Here is a 15,771-nt window from a genome sequence, read left to right on the forward strand (position 1 = left end):
TAAATATTTAAAAAATGATAAAATTTTAAAAAATCAAAATCCCAGTTACGACATGCCTGCCTGCCTGCCTGCACAAATTCAAAATGTCTGGTCTGTTTCCATCTGTCTCACAAATTTCAAAACATTCCTTTTCAGGTAAGACACAGAAACAGAAGCTAAAGGGTAACCTATTATGCTATTATTTCCAACATTCGGTGCAGAGCACCTAGTCTGCCCACACTGGGATGTGGAGAGAAGAGAGCAGACAGCACACGTAAGTAGGCTATTCTGGTGCTTTCAGACTCACATGTGGGTCTTGTTTGCACCATCCAGTTCTATTTGTGCCTCCTTTGCCTCATATAATCCAACAAATTGATTCCAATACAGAAAAGTTCATCACATTATTTCTGAATCAAAAATTGGAAACCATCGAAACAGGAAAAGAGCTAACTAAATTATATAGCTACTAGAGGTTTTTAAAGAATATTAATGATATGAAAAATGTTCATTTGTTAGGTAACGAGCAAGACACAAAACCCTAGAGGAGATCAAATTCACTTAAAAGTTGTAACATACACCTGTATGTCTGAATTATATACATATTTATAGCCCAGCAGCTCAGGTGCCTAAGACTTGGACAGCATTTTCTTTTTTTAAGATTTTTTATGTTTTTAAAGTAATCTTCACGTGGGACTCAAATTCACAACCCTAAGATCAAGAGTCGGGTGCTCTACCAGCTGAACCCGCCAGGCATCCTACTGGCAGCATTTTTGATCGATGTATGATGCGACGCTCCAAACATCAAAGACTACTTGACTGCAGCACACTGGGGCTTAGAACGCAGAGACTGTGCTAAGAGGAAGAGCACAAGAACGCTAGATCCACTAAGGGAGGATGAGCCTCCTGATAGGGGAGCCTTCGACAGGGAAACAGGAAGGCCAGGATGCCAGAAAGTACACACTGATTTAGCTGCTTTACTTTTCTTTGCAATCCTACTTTACCACATTTTCAATAATCTTCACTACTCAGCAGAATATTGGGCCTAAAGTAGGATTTAGAAATCTAAGGGGAATTCATAGAGTACTACTACTAAAAGGAACAAAACCAAGCTAGCTTCCTCCCAAACAAAGCACTACCCCTCTGTCACCACCCATATGAAGGGCTCCATCATGCCATCACTAAAATGAAACACACTTATAAAATCATAGATTTATATTTTTGCCATTTATTTTTAAAATCTTATTCAAAATATTAAATAATACAATTTCAGATATGAAAAATTACTGCCATAAAACAGTTCAGGTATATTTCCATTGTGCTGCCCTTCCTTATCAGGACAGTTAATTGTCCACCTGAAAGAAATGGTGGACTGCCCCGCTTCTTCCTTCTTTACACAAAGCTCATGCCCACTGGCTCACCCGGACTTTCTGAGTGGGTGTTTAACATATATTAGGGGTTATGTTTTCTACAAAGTTGCAGTGACACTTGTAAGTCAACCATGGTTCAAATCACATATGTACATATTGATCAATTCTTTATTATAGAAAGACAGGGTAAAACAAATTACAGTAAATAATTTCCAGTTGCTGTGAAAAACAAAACAGAAGAAAATAAAACAAGTACAGGGGGAGAAAAAGTCAGTGCACACATATACCCTCTATGTATACAAACAACTTCATTCAGGTATAATTTTAATTTGAAAGGCCTAGATACAGAATTACTTAAGTGATAATGACCCCTAAAATTTATTCAAACTTACTATAAAGTAATAGACAACATGAAAAAATCTGATAGAATTTTAAACTCTGCTCCTTGCTTGGAAGCTTGGAGGAACCCGTGCTACAATCAATTGCTGACTGAAAGCAACTGTATGTGTATTTAATATTTTGCCACAATTTCTACCTCTAAATTTAATTCAGTAATTTAAGCCAAAATATGGTATCTCTATAACATTTCATCTATATCCACGGCAAACTGCAGAGTCTCTCTATTGCCAGAATTTCTAGAGACATTTATTAATATGTTACCTAAAACTGTGGTCAGATTGAGCATTATCATTATCTTAAGTTATGTTTAAATCATCCAAAAATATCCAAAGCGATTTTCCTGGAAGAAAAAATGTTACTTATATGCCAAGCGCTATTATACACATCCTTGTACATTAACAGTTTGGGATCACAAAATGTGTGCTTATAAAACAGTATTTGGATGGCAGAAAGAGAATCGGAGCCAGCAGTACCAGATATGTTAGGATTTAGTTACAAGGTTGGGATCTTGTAAAACTAGTATTACTAACACTTCCAGAAGAAGAACAATAAAGAAATCTAAAACAAAACTAATAATAATGCTTAGCTCCACATTCTGGACACCTGATTGAATTTACCTCTAAATGTGTAGATAAAAAATTATATACTCCTTGTTTGTGACATTTCATTTCGAAAGCACCAAGGCAAAATAAAGAGAGACCCACCTCTCATTTAAGTACCAACTGCCTATGGCAAACATCTGCACAATATTATATAAAAAAGTCAAGCAAATAAAATTACATAATAAGCAAACTCAAATCACAGTGCTTTAAAAAATATAATCATTGGTAATCTTCAGCGAAGGCATTGCCTCATTAACATTCTGGTCTAGACGATGATATTCCACTGTTTTGGAACAAAGACCATCACGCCATTTCCTACTCTGAACCAGAAGGAAAATCTGGAAAAGAACAAAATAAATTAGATGTGGAAAAAACAAAGTGGAGGATATGTAAAAATATGTATAACAAGTGCACTCTCCCTCTCTCCTAGTTTCCTAACTATGGAAAATAAAATAACAACAAAAGGACTGTATTTTTCATCTTGTAAACAAAGTTAAACAGTGCTTCTCAAATTTTATGTACAGAGTGCTTGCTGAAGACTGATTCCTGGGTTCTATCTGCAGAGATGAGTTAGTAGATCACAGTGGAGCCCAGGAGCCCACTTGTTGGCCCAACATTCAACACTGGGTTAGAGTATCACTGGCACTCAAAATAAACATGTAGGGGTGCCTGGGTGGCTCAGTCATTTAAGCCTCTGACTTTGGCTCAAGTCATGATCTCACAGTTCACGGGTTCAAGCCCCATTTCGGGCTCTGTGCTGACAGCTCAGAGCCTGGAGCCTGCTTCGGATTCTGTCTCCCTCACTCTCTGCCCATCTCCCACTTGCTCTCTCTCTCTCTCTCTCAACAATAAACAAATATTTTAAAAATGATAATAAAATAAACGTGTAATACCTTTATAACAAGGAAAAAGTTATTAAAATATCATTAAGTTCAATGCTTAATTAAAAGTATTAAATTAACAATCTTTCTCCACATGTACTCCCACTGAAGTAGCAATGCTAACTTAAGACCTAAGTGGTTTTTTTTTTAAAAAACCACTGGGCTTTGGATTTGTTCATTAAAAAACAATTTGACTTCTTTTTCAGAAGCATACAAGGTAAAGCATTTTAATTTGTAAAAATACACCAGAGATTTATATTGATTAGACATCTTGATATTTTACCATCAATTTAAACTTGACTAAAAAAGAAAAAAAATTCTGAATCATCAAAAATATTCATAAGAAATACAACGGAGATAATAAAGGACAAATAGAGGGGATGAAAACCCCAAACTTACCTTCCTTTTGTTGTGATATGTAATGTAAACAACAGCAATACAAAAAGCAAAAATAATAAGATGAAAAAAGAAATGGCTATCTTCCTCTTCAATATTTGAGGATGGGGTCTTAAAAGATCTCACTGACTGTTCAATTTCCATGTAGTTCCTGTTTTCTTCCAGAGCTTCACTGGACTCATCGTCCCTGGGGCTGGTGGTCCAGTCATAGTCTGGTTCTCCATAGTCTCCATTGTCCAGAGTGTCTTTGGCGGTAGATGGAGAACTATTGAGCGTAAGAAGATCCTCCTCCTCTATGCTGGGATCTTCATTGTTATCTGCCTCCTCTTGAGACAGGGAAGTAGTAGGTGAGGGATGAGGGGCCACAGATGCCCCTCCACCTTTCTCTGTACTAGTTGTGGGACGGAGAGTGGCGCTGATTTGGGAGACAGAAAGTTTGGTTTGGTTTTCATGTGTTAAAACACTCATATTTGGAGCAGAGACATCTGGCTGGAGTATAGTTTGGCTCAGCAAATCAGTCTGTGGTACAGCTAAAATGGTGAATAAAAAACATTAAACTGAAATCTCCAACTTTATCTCCATCAAGCTAGAAGCATATTTGCCTAAATTTTTTGCTAAGCATTTTTTTGCCAAATCCCTCTTTCTCTTGAGAATTTGTTAATAAGTCTCAACAGCCAGCCATCAGTCACATTTCTTCTTAGTCAATCATTCATCAGATAATAACTCCTTAGCCAGAAAGTAACAACTACATTACACAGCCTGTCACAGAAAGAAAAAGAATAGAGAGGGATGACTTTAGGTCACAATGGTGAAATCCACACAAAGTTGTTATGCATCCCGTTTTCATTTCACAAAGAGGTTGTACTTCAGTAATCCTTGCCTAGACTGCACCTCATCCCCAGAACAGAAAGATCGGTGGCTGATCCTAGCTCAAGTAGGTCACAAACCAGATATGGAATGTGAGCCTAAATATTTCCAATACAACAAATTTAAGAGAAGCTATAAGCAAGCTGTAGGTAGCATTTCTAAATGATACTAGAACCAGAACACTTCCTCTCCCAATTTTTTAAGTATTCTTAGGAAGGACTAAGGGAAAACTCCTAAAAGGGAAGAAATGGAAATTGGAAACTTGAAAACTAAGTGTGAACTAGACTTTTCACGATTGGGGAAGGCAATCCAGGTATGGGAATAACACCAAATACATACAAGCTCTTATTTCCCTGTACTCCTACCCACTCAGTGTGGTTTACTTAAGTAGTTTAAATTATTTAGAGAAGTAACTCTACACAGCAAAAGTTTAGAAGAATCCCTGCTGAAATTTAACAGTGTCTCTAATTTATAAGCTAATGTAATATCTGTTGAAGAACTTCAAGAATATCCATTATACTTGTAAAAAAGAAAAAAATGGGGGGGGGGTGGCGCCTGGGTGGCTCAGTCGGTTAAGTGTACAACTTCAGCTCAGGTCACCGTCTGGTGGTTTGTGAATTCGAGCCCTGCGTCAGGCTCTGTACTGACAGCTCAGAGCCTGGAGCCTGTTTCAGATTGTGTGTCTCCTCCTGTCTCTGCCCCTCCCATGCTCATACTCTGTCTCTATCTCTCAGTAATAAAATAAATGTTAAAAAATTAAAAAAAAAAAAAAAAGAATGGTCACGTGAGATCTAAAAATACACAGATACTATTTTAACATCTATCAAATTATAGTAAAATATTTTATAGGGGTAAAATTAAACCAAATAATTCCTGGGCTTTCACAAACATGTGCATGCACATAAATTAAGAATCTAACAGACCACTCTGTTCGAACATGTAATACCTGAATACATGAATACACTCTGGTTTGTGTATCATAGATGACACCTATTTTGTATAGAAAAAATAAATAGCTAGTGTCAACTGGACTGAATGGAATCTCTTAGAAAAAATAATTTAATAAATTGGTAAAAAAAATTAGTAAATTAGTAACACTCTCTTAAATATTTTCAACAATTGATTCCTTGAAACTTTCCATTAGAAGAAAGAAACAGGGCCTATAAGTGAGTACATTATTCAGAAAATTATTAACAGGAATTTGTTAAAATAATTTTTACATTTGTCACTTCAAATGTTATGATTCAGACATTTACAAATTATTATTTCTCTGGTATATTTAACTTTCCTGCCAAAGTTGGTGAAAATATGATTTAAAATATAATTTTTTTAAGTTGGGAGCGAACTAACTAACCTTGACTTTTTTTAAAAAATCATTTTTCTATACATCACTTTTAAAAAAATTTTTTTTAATGTTTATTTATTTTTGAGACAGAGAGAGACAGAGCATGAATGGGGAAGGGTCAGAGAGAGGGAGACACAGAATCCGAAACGGGCTCCAGGCTCTGAGCTGTCAGCACAGAGCCCGACGCGGGGCTCAAACTCGAACTCACGGACCGCAAGATCATGACCCGAGCCGAAGTCGGCCGCTTAACCGACTGAGCCACCCAGGCGCCCCTTTTTAGAATAATCGTGTATAGTGCTCGCTTCGGCAGCACATATACTAATATAGAATTATCATGTATATCTAAAGGACACAACCTGATAAGGGTGGCAGTGATTATAATTCTCCCCACCTCCTACCCATCTCCACATCTAGAAACCCATCCACTGTGCACTCTAGAATTCAGTCAAGTATCAGCAAATCCCCTCCTTTATCCTTCACTTTGTTGTGATAACTGAAACCTGGCTCTCCCTTAAAGATACACTTCCCCTGAAGCCCTTTTAATTAATAGCTGTTTTTTCACCCACATCCTTGTACCACTGAGTTTGGAAAAGGGGGGAAACTGTTCTGGGGTGGGGCATGGGGTGTGTGGGGCGGGGGAACCTTCCAGACTATTCTCCCTTTCCCCTCCCTAAATGCACCAGCCTTGATTCTCCTATCATCAGCTATCACCCACTAACCTTTGTCCACCAACTCCCGGTCACAGTTCCTATTCTTCTGGCTCTAGAGTTCATGCTACCCAGGTGCTCCTGTCTTGATTTCAAATCCTTGCCCCCTCTTCTGATGACCAGCCCTCCCCCTTACCTTAACCTGTCACACCATGGTCACTATCATCACAACTCTTCCATAATCTCAATTTCATGCATCCTCCTACTTGCTGACATAACCACCTATCCTTCTAATTCATTCCCTGGTATCCTGAATCTATCAGGACCTACAGTTCTGATTCTACCATCTTTTCAGTCCCTCATGGCCACCATCCCACACTTGCCCAATATTTTTGCCCTCCCTCTTTACCCAGATTCAATTTTATAGTCAGCATTATGCATCCCTTACATACACCTCCAATCCCCATCCCCTTGCTCACTTTGTTCCACTCACTTGGCAAGGCTACATCCCAAGTAAAATCAAACTCTGTGACCACTCCCTGTTGCACCAACTGGCTGAACTTGGCTGGAAATAAATACAAAACCATGTCACCATTTTTATTTCATTTTAAATTCAATGCCAAAAATTCAAGTGTATGTGTAATACTACTGGCAATTATACTGTATTTTTCTAGTCCATTCACCCTCTTGCTCCCTTAGGAGACCATTCACAAGTTCCTCTGTTCTCCCAACACCTTCTCTGTTGTCCTCGTTTTCACTGGCATCACTTCCTAACTTCTCAGAGAAAAAGGAAGCCATGAGAAGAGAACTTCCATGAATTACCAGAACTCTAGACTCATAAATCCACTGCTACTTGACATCTCCTCTTGATGTCTGACATTCAAATTAACATACTCAAAATGAATTCTTACTTTGGCTTCTAGGAAGATGGAGTAGAAAACTTTTCCCTATTTCTCCAGTGAAAAAACTAACTCTGGATATTATATGTAAAATAGCTTAAGAAGACTGAAAGGTGGAGAGAACACAGCAGAATGGTTAGAGACCTCAAGATTTGAGAAACAACCCAGTAGTGACTTTCCTGGATTTTCTTTTTGCCTCATATATTCTAGACTTGTACCTGAAGAAGACAGCAACCTGGAAACGGCAAGGAGTATGGACAAAAACATGCCATCCCCTCCCCCCAAAAAAGCTCTCTCTCTAAAAGATCAGGAGAGACGCAGCCTCGTAAGAAAGAAAACTTCTAGACAATGACTGCTCTACTCGAGGCAAACACCCACAAAAAAAACAAAAAACAAAAAACAAAAAAACTGTGGCTCTGCTCACATCCACACCAACAAAGGCCAAGTAGAAAGCCTAGATTTCCACCCTCAGCAGGCTGTAATAAGGTGCCTCTTCCCCTCCACAATAATGTTGTCAGAAGAGGCCTAATGGAGAGTCAAGACTTTAACCATCACCCAATAGTAATGAGGCCACTCCCACCACTATGTAAGTACAGGCCATCAGTGGAGACAGAACTCCCATTCTTGTCTAGAAGTAACAAGAAGACTACCACTCTTTGGGTGACAACAGCGATCAAATGGAGACTCCAGATTCCTACCTCTACCTGACAATAATGTGCAGTAATTCCCTCCTCCCCTGCCAGAGTTATGTCATAAAAAGCTAACCAAAAGAGAAAGTTTAAGTAAGACCAGAGTCTTGAAAATACAAACTACTACAACTCACTCAATATGAAATACATCATTTGAATACCCCTATTATCATTAAGGAAACTGAATCCTTAATTTTAAAATTCCCAAAAAATTAATCTCCAGGCTCAGATGGTTTCATTGTGAATCCTACCAAATGTTTAAAGAAGAATTCTCACCAATTCTACAGAATCTCCTCCAGAGAATAGGAGGGAACATTGTTCAATTCATTTTATGAAGCTAGTATTATTATCCTGATACCAAAACCAAAAACCCTACAGAAAAAGAAAACTACAGACTGGTATTTTTCATGAAAATAGCTGCAAAAGTCCTTAGGAAAATATTAGCAAATAGAAACCAGTAATACATAAAAAGAATGATATTCCATGAACAGTGAGGGTTATTCCAGCAATGCAAAACTGATTCAATATTCAAAAATCAATCAATGCAGTCCACCATATTAAGCTAAATGAACCTTCATATAAGTCTCATATCTTCTACAAAACTTAACTAAAAATGGAACATGGGGGAACCTGGTGGCTCAGTCAATGAAGCATGTGACTCTTGAAGTCGGGGTCATATGTTCAAGCCCCACAGTGGGTGTACAGATTACTTAAAAAATAATAATAGTAATAATTACTAAATAAATAAAAGTAGATCACAAATTTAAATGTAAAATGCAAAACTATAAAACTTATAGAAAAAGACAAAGGAAAATATCTATGGAATCCAGGACTAAGCACAAATTTGTAGACCTGACACCAAAAACACAATACATAAAAGAAAAAAAACCCATAAATTGGATTCTATCAAAATGAAAAACTTTTGCTCCATGGAAAGACTTTCATGGGAGGATGAAAAGATAAGCTACACAATGGGAGAAATATTTGTAAGGCCCAACCCAACAAAGGAAGAGTATCCAGAACACATAAAGAAATCTGAAAACTCGAGGTGCCTGGGTGGCTCAGTTGGTTAAGTGTCCAACTTCAGCTCAGGTCATAATCTCCCAGTTCGTGAGTTCCAGCCCCGTCTCGGGCTCTGTGCTGACAGCTCAGAGCCTGGAGCTTGTTTCGGATTCTGTGTCTCCCTCTCTCTCTGCCCCTCCCTTGCTCCCACTCTGTCTCTCTCATTCTCTCTCTCTCAAAAATAAACATTAAAAAATTAAAAAAAAAAGAAATCTGAGAGCTCAAAAATGAAAAAGGAAACAATCCAATTAGAAAACAGGCAACAGACACAAAGGCACATTTCAATGAAGAGAATATACAGATGGCAAATAAGCACATGAAAAGGTATTAGCCACTAAGGAAACACAAATTAAAACCACAATAAAGATATCACTACACAACTATCAGAATGACAGTAAAATAAAAAGTAATGACAACACCAAATATGCAACACCAAATATGCAAAGATGCAGGGAAGCTAGATCATTTCTATGTTGCTGGTGGTAACACAAAACAGGACAACTATGCCAGAAAACACGTTGGCAGTTTCTTTTTTTTTTTAATGTTTTATTTATTTTTGAGACAGAGACAGAGCATGAGCAGGGGAGGGGCAGAGAGAGAGGGAAACACAAAATCCAAAGCAGGCTCCAGGCTCTGAGCTGTCAGCACAGAGCCCAACGTGGGGCTCGATCTCACGAGCTGTGAGATCATGACCTGAGCCGAAGTCGGACACTCAACTGACTGAGCCACCCAGGTGTCCCAGTTTGACATTTTCTTAAAAAACTAAGTATCTAACTACCACATGACCCAGCAATTGCACGCCTGAACATTTATCCCAAAGAAATGAAATCTTAGGATCACACAAAAAATCTGTACATCAATGTTTACTTCATATTAATCATAACACTCAAAAACTGGAAACAACCTAGACATCCTTCAAAGGATGAATGGTTAAACAAAGTGTAGTGTGGCTACATGATAATGGAATATTACTCAGCAATTAAAAAAACAAAACAAAACTATTGACACATGAAACAACTTGATGAATCTCCAGAGAATTATGCTAGGTAAAAAAAGCCAAGTCCAAAAAGTTATATACCATATGATTTCATTTATATCACATTCTCAAAATGACAAAATTAAAGAAATAAATAACAGATTAGTGGTTGCCAGAATTTCAGGAGGGAGTAGGGAAAGGAAGGACATGGGAGTGACTATAAAAGGGCAACATGAGAGGTTGATGGAAATGCTCTTTATCTTGACTAGCAATGTCAGTGTCCTGACTATGATAATGTACTACAGTTTCTTAAGATGTAACCACTAGGGAAAATGAGTAAAGGGTATACAGGATCTGTATTATTTCTTACAATTGCAAGTAAATCTACAATTATTTCAAAATAAAGAGTTTTAAGAAATGAATTTTACTTCCCACACAAAAAGAAAAAAAAAAAAACTTGCTCTACCTCCAGTCCATATTTCAGTTAGTGGCAATTCCTTTTTTCTAGTTACTGAAGAAAAAACCCTGTAATCATTATGTTCTTAATATCCCACAACAAATCTGTTACCCTACCTTCAAAGTGTATTAAAATTTAAAGACTTTTCACCTTGTAACTGGTACTGCCTAGTCCAAGCCACTATCATCTTACCTGGCGTATTATGGTAGCCTTCTAACTAATCTGCCTGCTTCTACCCTAACTCCTACTGTCCACTCTCAACACAACAGCTCGAGTCATCATCACATTTGAGAATGTGATATAAGTTCAATGTGATTAAGTTTGATGTTGCTCCTCTGCTTAAAACCCTCTGAGAGCTCTCCATCTCTCAAAAGTGAAATTCCAAGTCTTTGTAATAGCCTACAAGATCCTACAGGATCTGGAGCCTCAATCTTATCTCTTACTTATCTCCCAAACTCCTCTATCCCTGTTGCCTACTTAACAGATAGCAATCAATGTTTATAGAATATGCTTTTGACCCAATTCTCACCACAAACCCTACACCACTTCTCAAGTAGGATCTTTGCACCTATCACACCCTCTGAAAAGCCTTTCCCATAGTTTCAGCCAGGAAAAACCCACTCATTCTTCTAAGGGTATCGTCAATGTTAACCCATTTGTTGTTGTAACTCCAAAACCTAGCACCAAGTAGGAGCAGAATTAGTAAGTATTGTTCAAAGAGTAAAAACTTGGAAGTAATACACAGAAAACAAATGAAAAATCCATCTGAAACATTTGATGCAAATTAGATCAACCTCCTAGACCTCCACTCCTTCAAATCAGAGAATATGATCTAGTCAGAAATGAAGGGTATGCAGAACAAAGTGAGAACTCTGACTTTATGGATTTAATTGTTGAGCTTCTACAATCATATATAGTACTTTAGACTTCTAAATGTTCCATTTCTGTCCTTTCCTATTTGATATTACCTCCCTCATTAAAACATTTTAAAAATAACTTTCTACATTTAATTCTCTTCTATGGGTCCCTTTAAAAAACTGTCTTAATGGCCTGGCAAGACTTAATCAGAAGGTGATCATCCAGTGATCCAAAATAATGCTTATATTAATTTTTTTAGATTTTGTCAAAATAAAAATGTAGAACCTTAAAATCCTTTCAGATTGCCAGGAATATACCTGAGAACTGAAATTTTAAGAAACCTAATATGGAACAAGTTTAAATACATCTAATGGAGTAACTTCCTAACTTTCTATGCTTATTTGAAGTTTGGGACTTAACATCTCCTATCTAGACTATAAGTTTCATATTACAAGAGTAATTAACTTTGAAATCACACTACTCCAAGGCATGCTTACAAAAAACATTTACACTACCCAAACCTTTACAAATGCTATGCTGTACTTAAATGTAGCTGCTTCCCCCTTAGAAGCATATATGTTAGTTTACATTTAAATTATTTTCAGTAGGGAATAATATGAATTTTAAATTGACATAAAGACTTAATAAAAAAGAAAAAGATTACCTAAAATGTCCCAGTATGGTTGGAGCAATATTTATGAGGGTCTAGTAAGTAAAAACAAAGACAAGAAGACACCTTAATACTCCAAACTACCCCCTCACTTGCCCCTCTCCACAAGATTTCCAACCATCTCTTAAAGGGAAAAGTTCTTCCTGCAACTACAGTTACCAGCTACATATCCCTCAGGCTGTATGTCTTTAGCATTTCAGTAAGAAATATAAATATTTAAATGCTAGTTGTTTTCTTAAATGATTAAATAACCAAAACAATTATGCTATATAAGTACTTTAGGAACAGGAATATCTGCATCGATCAGAGAAATCCTAGTTATATTTTAGTCATTATTAAAGAGCTTTGGAAAAATGGACCTCAGTTCTTCCCCACAGACTTACAAATGCTTCTGGGACAGTGGATGCCCCACCCTCAGTGCTGCTGAGGAAACCTAAGGAAGTAACCAGAGCACTATAGCAGAGAACGTGTAGCTAGACAGCCCCTGTTGGCAAATAAGAAAATTGCTATCCCATTCACCATGTTTTTCATCTGAAAACTCAAAAAAGATTTACGGAAAAAAGCAGGACCGTGTCTTGGCCTGAAAGAAAAAAGAGATTACTAAATAAAATATTGCTTAATCATTACAAATTCTTATTAATAGATTTGTTCCCCCGAAGTCTCAAGCCCTAGTTTACAGATTTATTTCCTGATAAAGGCTTCAATATCTTCATTCACAATGTAACATTTCTAAGAAAAGAAATATTTAATCATGCAGCATTATTTACAAAAGCCAAGATATGGGGACTCCTGGATGGGTCAGTCGGATGAGCATCCAACCCTTGATTTCAAGTCAGGTCATGATCCCAGGGTCATGGGCTAGAGTCCCACATTGACCTCTATACTGAGCATGAAGCCAGCTTAAGATTCTCTCTCTCCCGGGGCGCCTGGGTGGCGCAGTCGGTTAAGCGTCCGACTTCAGTCAGGTCACGATCTCACGGTCCGTGAGTTCGAGCCCCGCGTCGGGCTCTGGGCTGATGGCTCAGAGCCTGGAGCCTGTTTCCGATTCTGTGTCTCCCTCTCTCTCTGCCCCTCCCCTGTTCATGCTCTGTCTCTCTCTGTCCCAAAAATAAATAAACGTTAAAAAAAAAAAAATTTAAAAAAAAAAAAAAAAAGATTCTCTCTCTCCCTCTTCCCCTCTGCCCCACTCATGCTCTCTCTCTCTCTCTCTAAAAATAACCAGAGCCAAGATATGGAAACAACCTAAATGCCCATGGATAGATGAACACATAAAGAATATGTGGTGTGTATATATATATACATACAAGAGAATATTACTCAGCCACACACACCCAAAATGAAATTTTGTGACAACATGGATGGACCTTGAAGGCATTATGCTAAGTGAAATAAGTCAGAGAAAGACAAATATCATATGATTTCACTTATATGTGGAGTCCAGAAAAAATCAAAACAAAACAAACAAGCAAACAAACAAGCCATACTCATAGATATAAAGAAGAGACGGGTGGTTGCCAGAGGGGAGTAGATAAGAGGTTGGCGAAATGGATGAAGAGCATCAAAAGGTACAAACTTCCAGTTACAAAATAAGTAAGTCAGGGGCGCCTGGGTGGCGCAGTCGGTTAAGCGTCCGACTTCAGCCAGGTCACGATCTCGCGGTCCGGGAGTTCGAGCCCCACGTCGGGCTCTGGGCTGATGGCTCGGAGCCTGGAGCCTGTTTCCGATTCTGTGTCTCCCTCTCTCTCTGCCCCTCCCCCGTTCATGCTCTGTCTCTCTCTGTCCCCAAAATAAATAAACGTTGAAAAAAAAATTTAAAAAAAAAAAAATAAGTAAGTCATGACGATGTAATATAAAGCTTGGTGACTACAGTCAATACTACAGTAATGCATATTTGGAAGTGGCTAAAAGAGTAAATCTTAACAGCTCTCATTACAAGAAAAAAAATCTGTAACTCTGTATGGTGAATGGTAGAGCTGCGGTGGTGATCAGTTCCCACTGTATACAAATACTGAACCATTATGCTGTACACCTAGGACTAACATAACGTAATATGCCAATCATACCTCAATAAATAAAAACTTTCAAATAAAAAATTTTAATTTTAAATCTTTTTTTTTAAATAGAAGTTTTTAAATGTTTTAAATGAAATAATCAAATCCTACGACTCTATTAAAAATGAAGCAGTCTTGCCCAGCTAACCCAGGACACAGGGAACCATGTTTACAAAGAATCTCCCTTGTTGCATTCTCCCTCTCGTCCTCATAAACCCCTCAGGAGCCCAAAGCCCCAGTATTCTGGCTCTTTACCAAGCACCAGAACCTCCCAGATCTGAGAGATGAAGCACTACCTTAAGATAGCGTTTTCCCCTTCACTTTTGCTCTCCGAAATATTCCATCAGCTCAGTCTGGTCCCTGCCCCTGCCCACCTCGATCTCTACCACTTACCCGCCCGTTCTGGAAAACCCCCACACTCCCCTGGCCCTGCCAGACCGCTGGGTACCTCCCCCCACCTAGGGAACGTCTCTAGACACCACACCTCCTAACCATGGCCATCTCCTCAGCATCTGTTCCCTCTGCCTCCTCATAACTCCTCCCTCCAAGCAATTTTGGAGACCCCCCACCACCGCCACTCCCTGTGCAACGCATTCTTCAAGACACTGTAGATAACACCACCACTCCTCCCTCACGCCCATCTCCATACTCTGCTGCCCGGATTCCCACATCTCTCAACCCCGCATCTCGGGCCTCTCAGAAACCCCACCTCCTTAGACTCCATCAGACAGCCTACCCTCCCTCCTCGGCGCCTAGAGACCCTGCCCCATCTGGACATCGCCATCTGCTCAGGACACTCGGAAGCGCCCTTTCCCTGGCCGGGCCTGTCTCTCCGCCCGCGCAGCCCTCCCGCGCCCGCCCTGCCGCCGCGCCCACTTTACCACTGGACAAGGTGGCGGACGCAAGCAGGAGCGCCAGGACGAGCGGCTGCGCCAACCCTCCCGGGATCTGGAGGCCGGGCGAGTACCGCAGTTTCGCTTGCACGGTTCCCCTCATCCTCCTCAAGACAGCAGCGGCCATAACGGACTCCGCCGGGAGCCTGCGTTGTTGCTAGGCTCTACGTCATGACATCAGACACTGCGTAAGGCACCACAGCACGTACGTCCCAACGTGATGACGTCGCAGCCCGGAGGGGCGCTCCGGAAACCGGGTTAAAGAGGAAGGGTAGTGGGAGTTTCAGCGAAGGGTAGGTCTTGCCCCAGCCCCTTTCGGGTCGAGGTTGTAAAGTGAAAGATGTAGAGAGGTTCAGAGTGAGCCTCTCTCTGCCTGCCACGTGATGGGATACTATTACAGCTCATGAAAGTATTTTAAAACATTGAGGGGTTTTTGTTTTGTTTGTTTTTTAGAGATTTATTTTATTTGGGGGGCTCCTGGGGGGCTCAGTCGGTTAAGCCTCCGACTTCCAAGGGAGCCATGATCTCAGAGGTCGTGAGTTCCAGCCCTCCATCTGGCTGTCTGCTGTCAGCACAGAGCCCACTTTGGATCCTCTGTCTACTTTTCTCTCTGCCACTCCCTACCCCCACCCCGTCTCTCACAAAAATAAACTTTTTTTTTATTTTTATTTTTTAAGTAATCTCTACACCCAAAGTGGGGCTCGAACTCACAACCCTGAGATTAAGAGTTGCG

General features: G+C 39.4%; 1 protein-coding gene across 1 annotated transcript; it reads right to left on the reverse strand.

Moving 5' to 3' along the window:
• Positions 1-1,184: 1,184 nt before the first annotated feature.
• Positions 1,185-15,189, reverse strand: CUNH5orf15 (chromosome unknown C5orf15 homolog). Its single transcript, XM_047084596.1, has 3 exons — positions 15,027-15,189; positions 3,628-4,154; positions 1,185-2,685 (listed from the first exon to the last, which is right to left on the reverse strand). The coding sequence occupies exons 1-3, from the start codon at positions 15,163-15,165 to the stop codon at positions 2,554-2,556; spliced, it is 798 nt and encodes a 265-aa protein (XP_046940552.1). The 5' UTR covers positions 15,166-15,189; the 3' UTR covers positions 1,185-2,553.
• Positions 15,190-15,771: the final 582 nt, after the last annotated feature.

This window comes from Lynx rufus, unplaced genomic scaffold (assembly GCF_022079265.1).
Source record: "Lynx rufus isolate CCGP_SWC_20201006 ecotype Redwood Valley unplaced genomic scaffold, mLynRuf1.p SCAF_1, whole genome shotgun sequence".
NCBI classification, from domain to species: domain Eukaryota; kingdom Metazoa; phylum Chordata; class Mammalia; order Carnivora; family Felidae; genus Lynx; species Lynx rufus.

Bases quoted from the DNA above. Each gene is read 5' to 3' on its own strand.
- CUNH5orf15 (XM_047084596.1), bottom strand. From the start codon at position 15,165: ATGGCCGCTGCTGTCTTGAGGAGGATGAGGGGAACCGTGCAAGCGAAA. The intron at 4,155-15,026 runs GTAAAGTGGGCG...TCACCATTTTAG, and splicing joins GTCCGCCACCTTGTCCAGTG to CTGTACCACAGACTGATTTG. The intron at 2,686-3,627 runs GTAAGTTTGGGG...GTTCTTTTCCAG, and splicing joins CATATCACAACAAAAGGAAG to ATTTTCCTTCTGGTTCAGAG.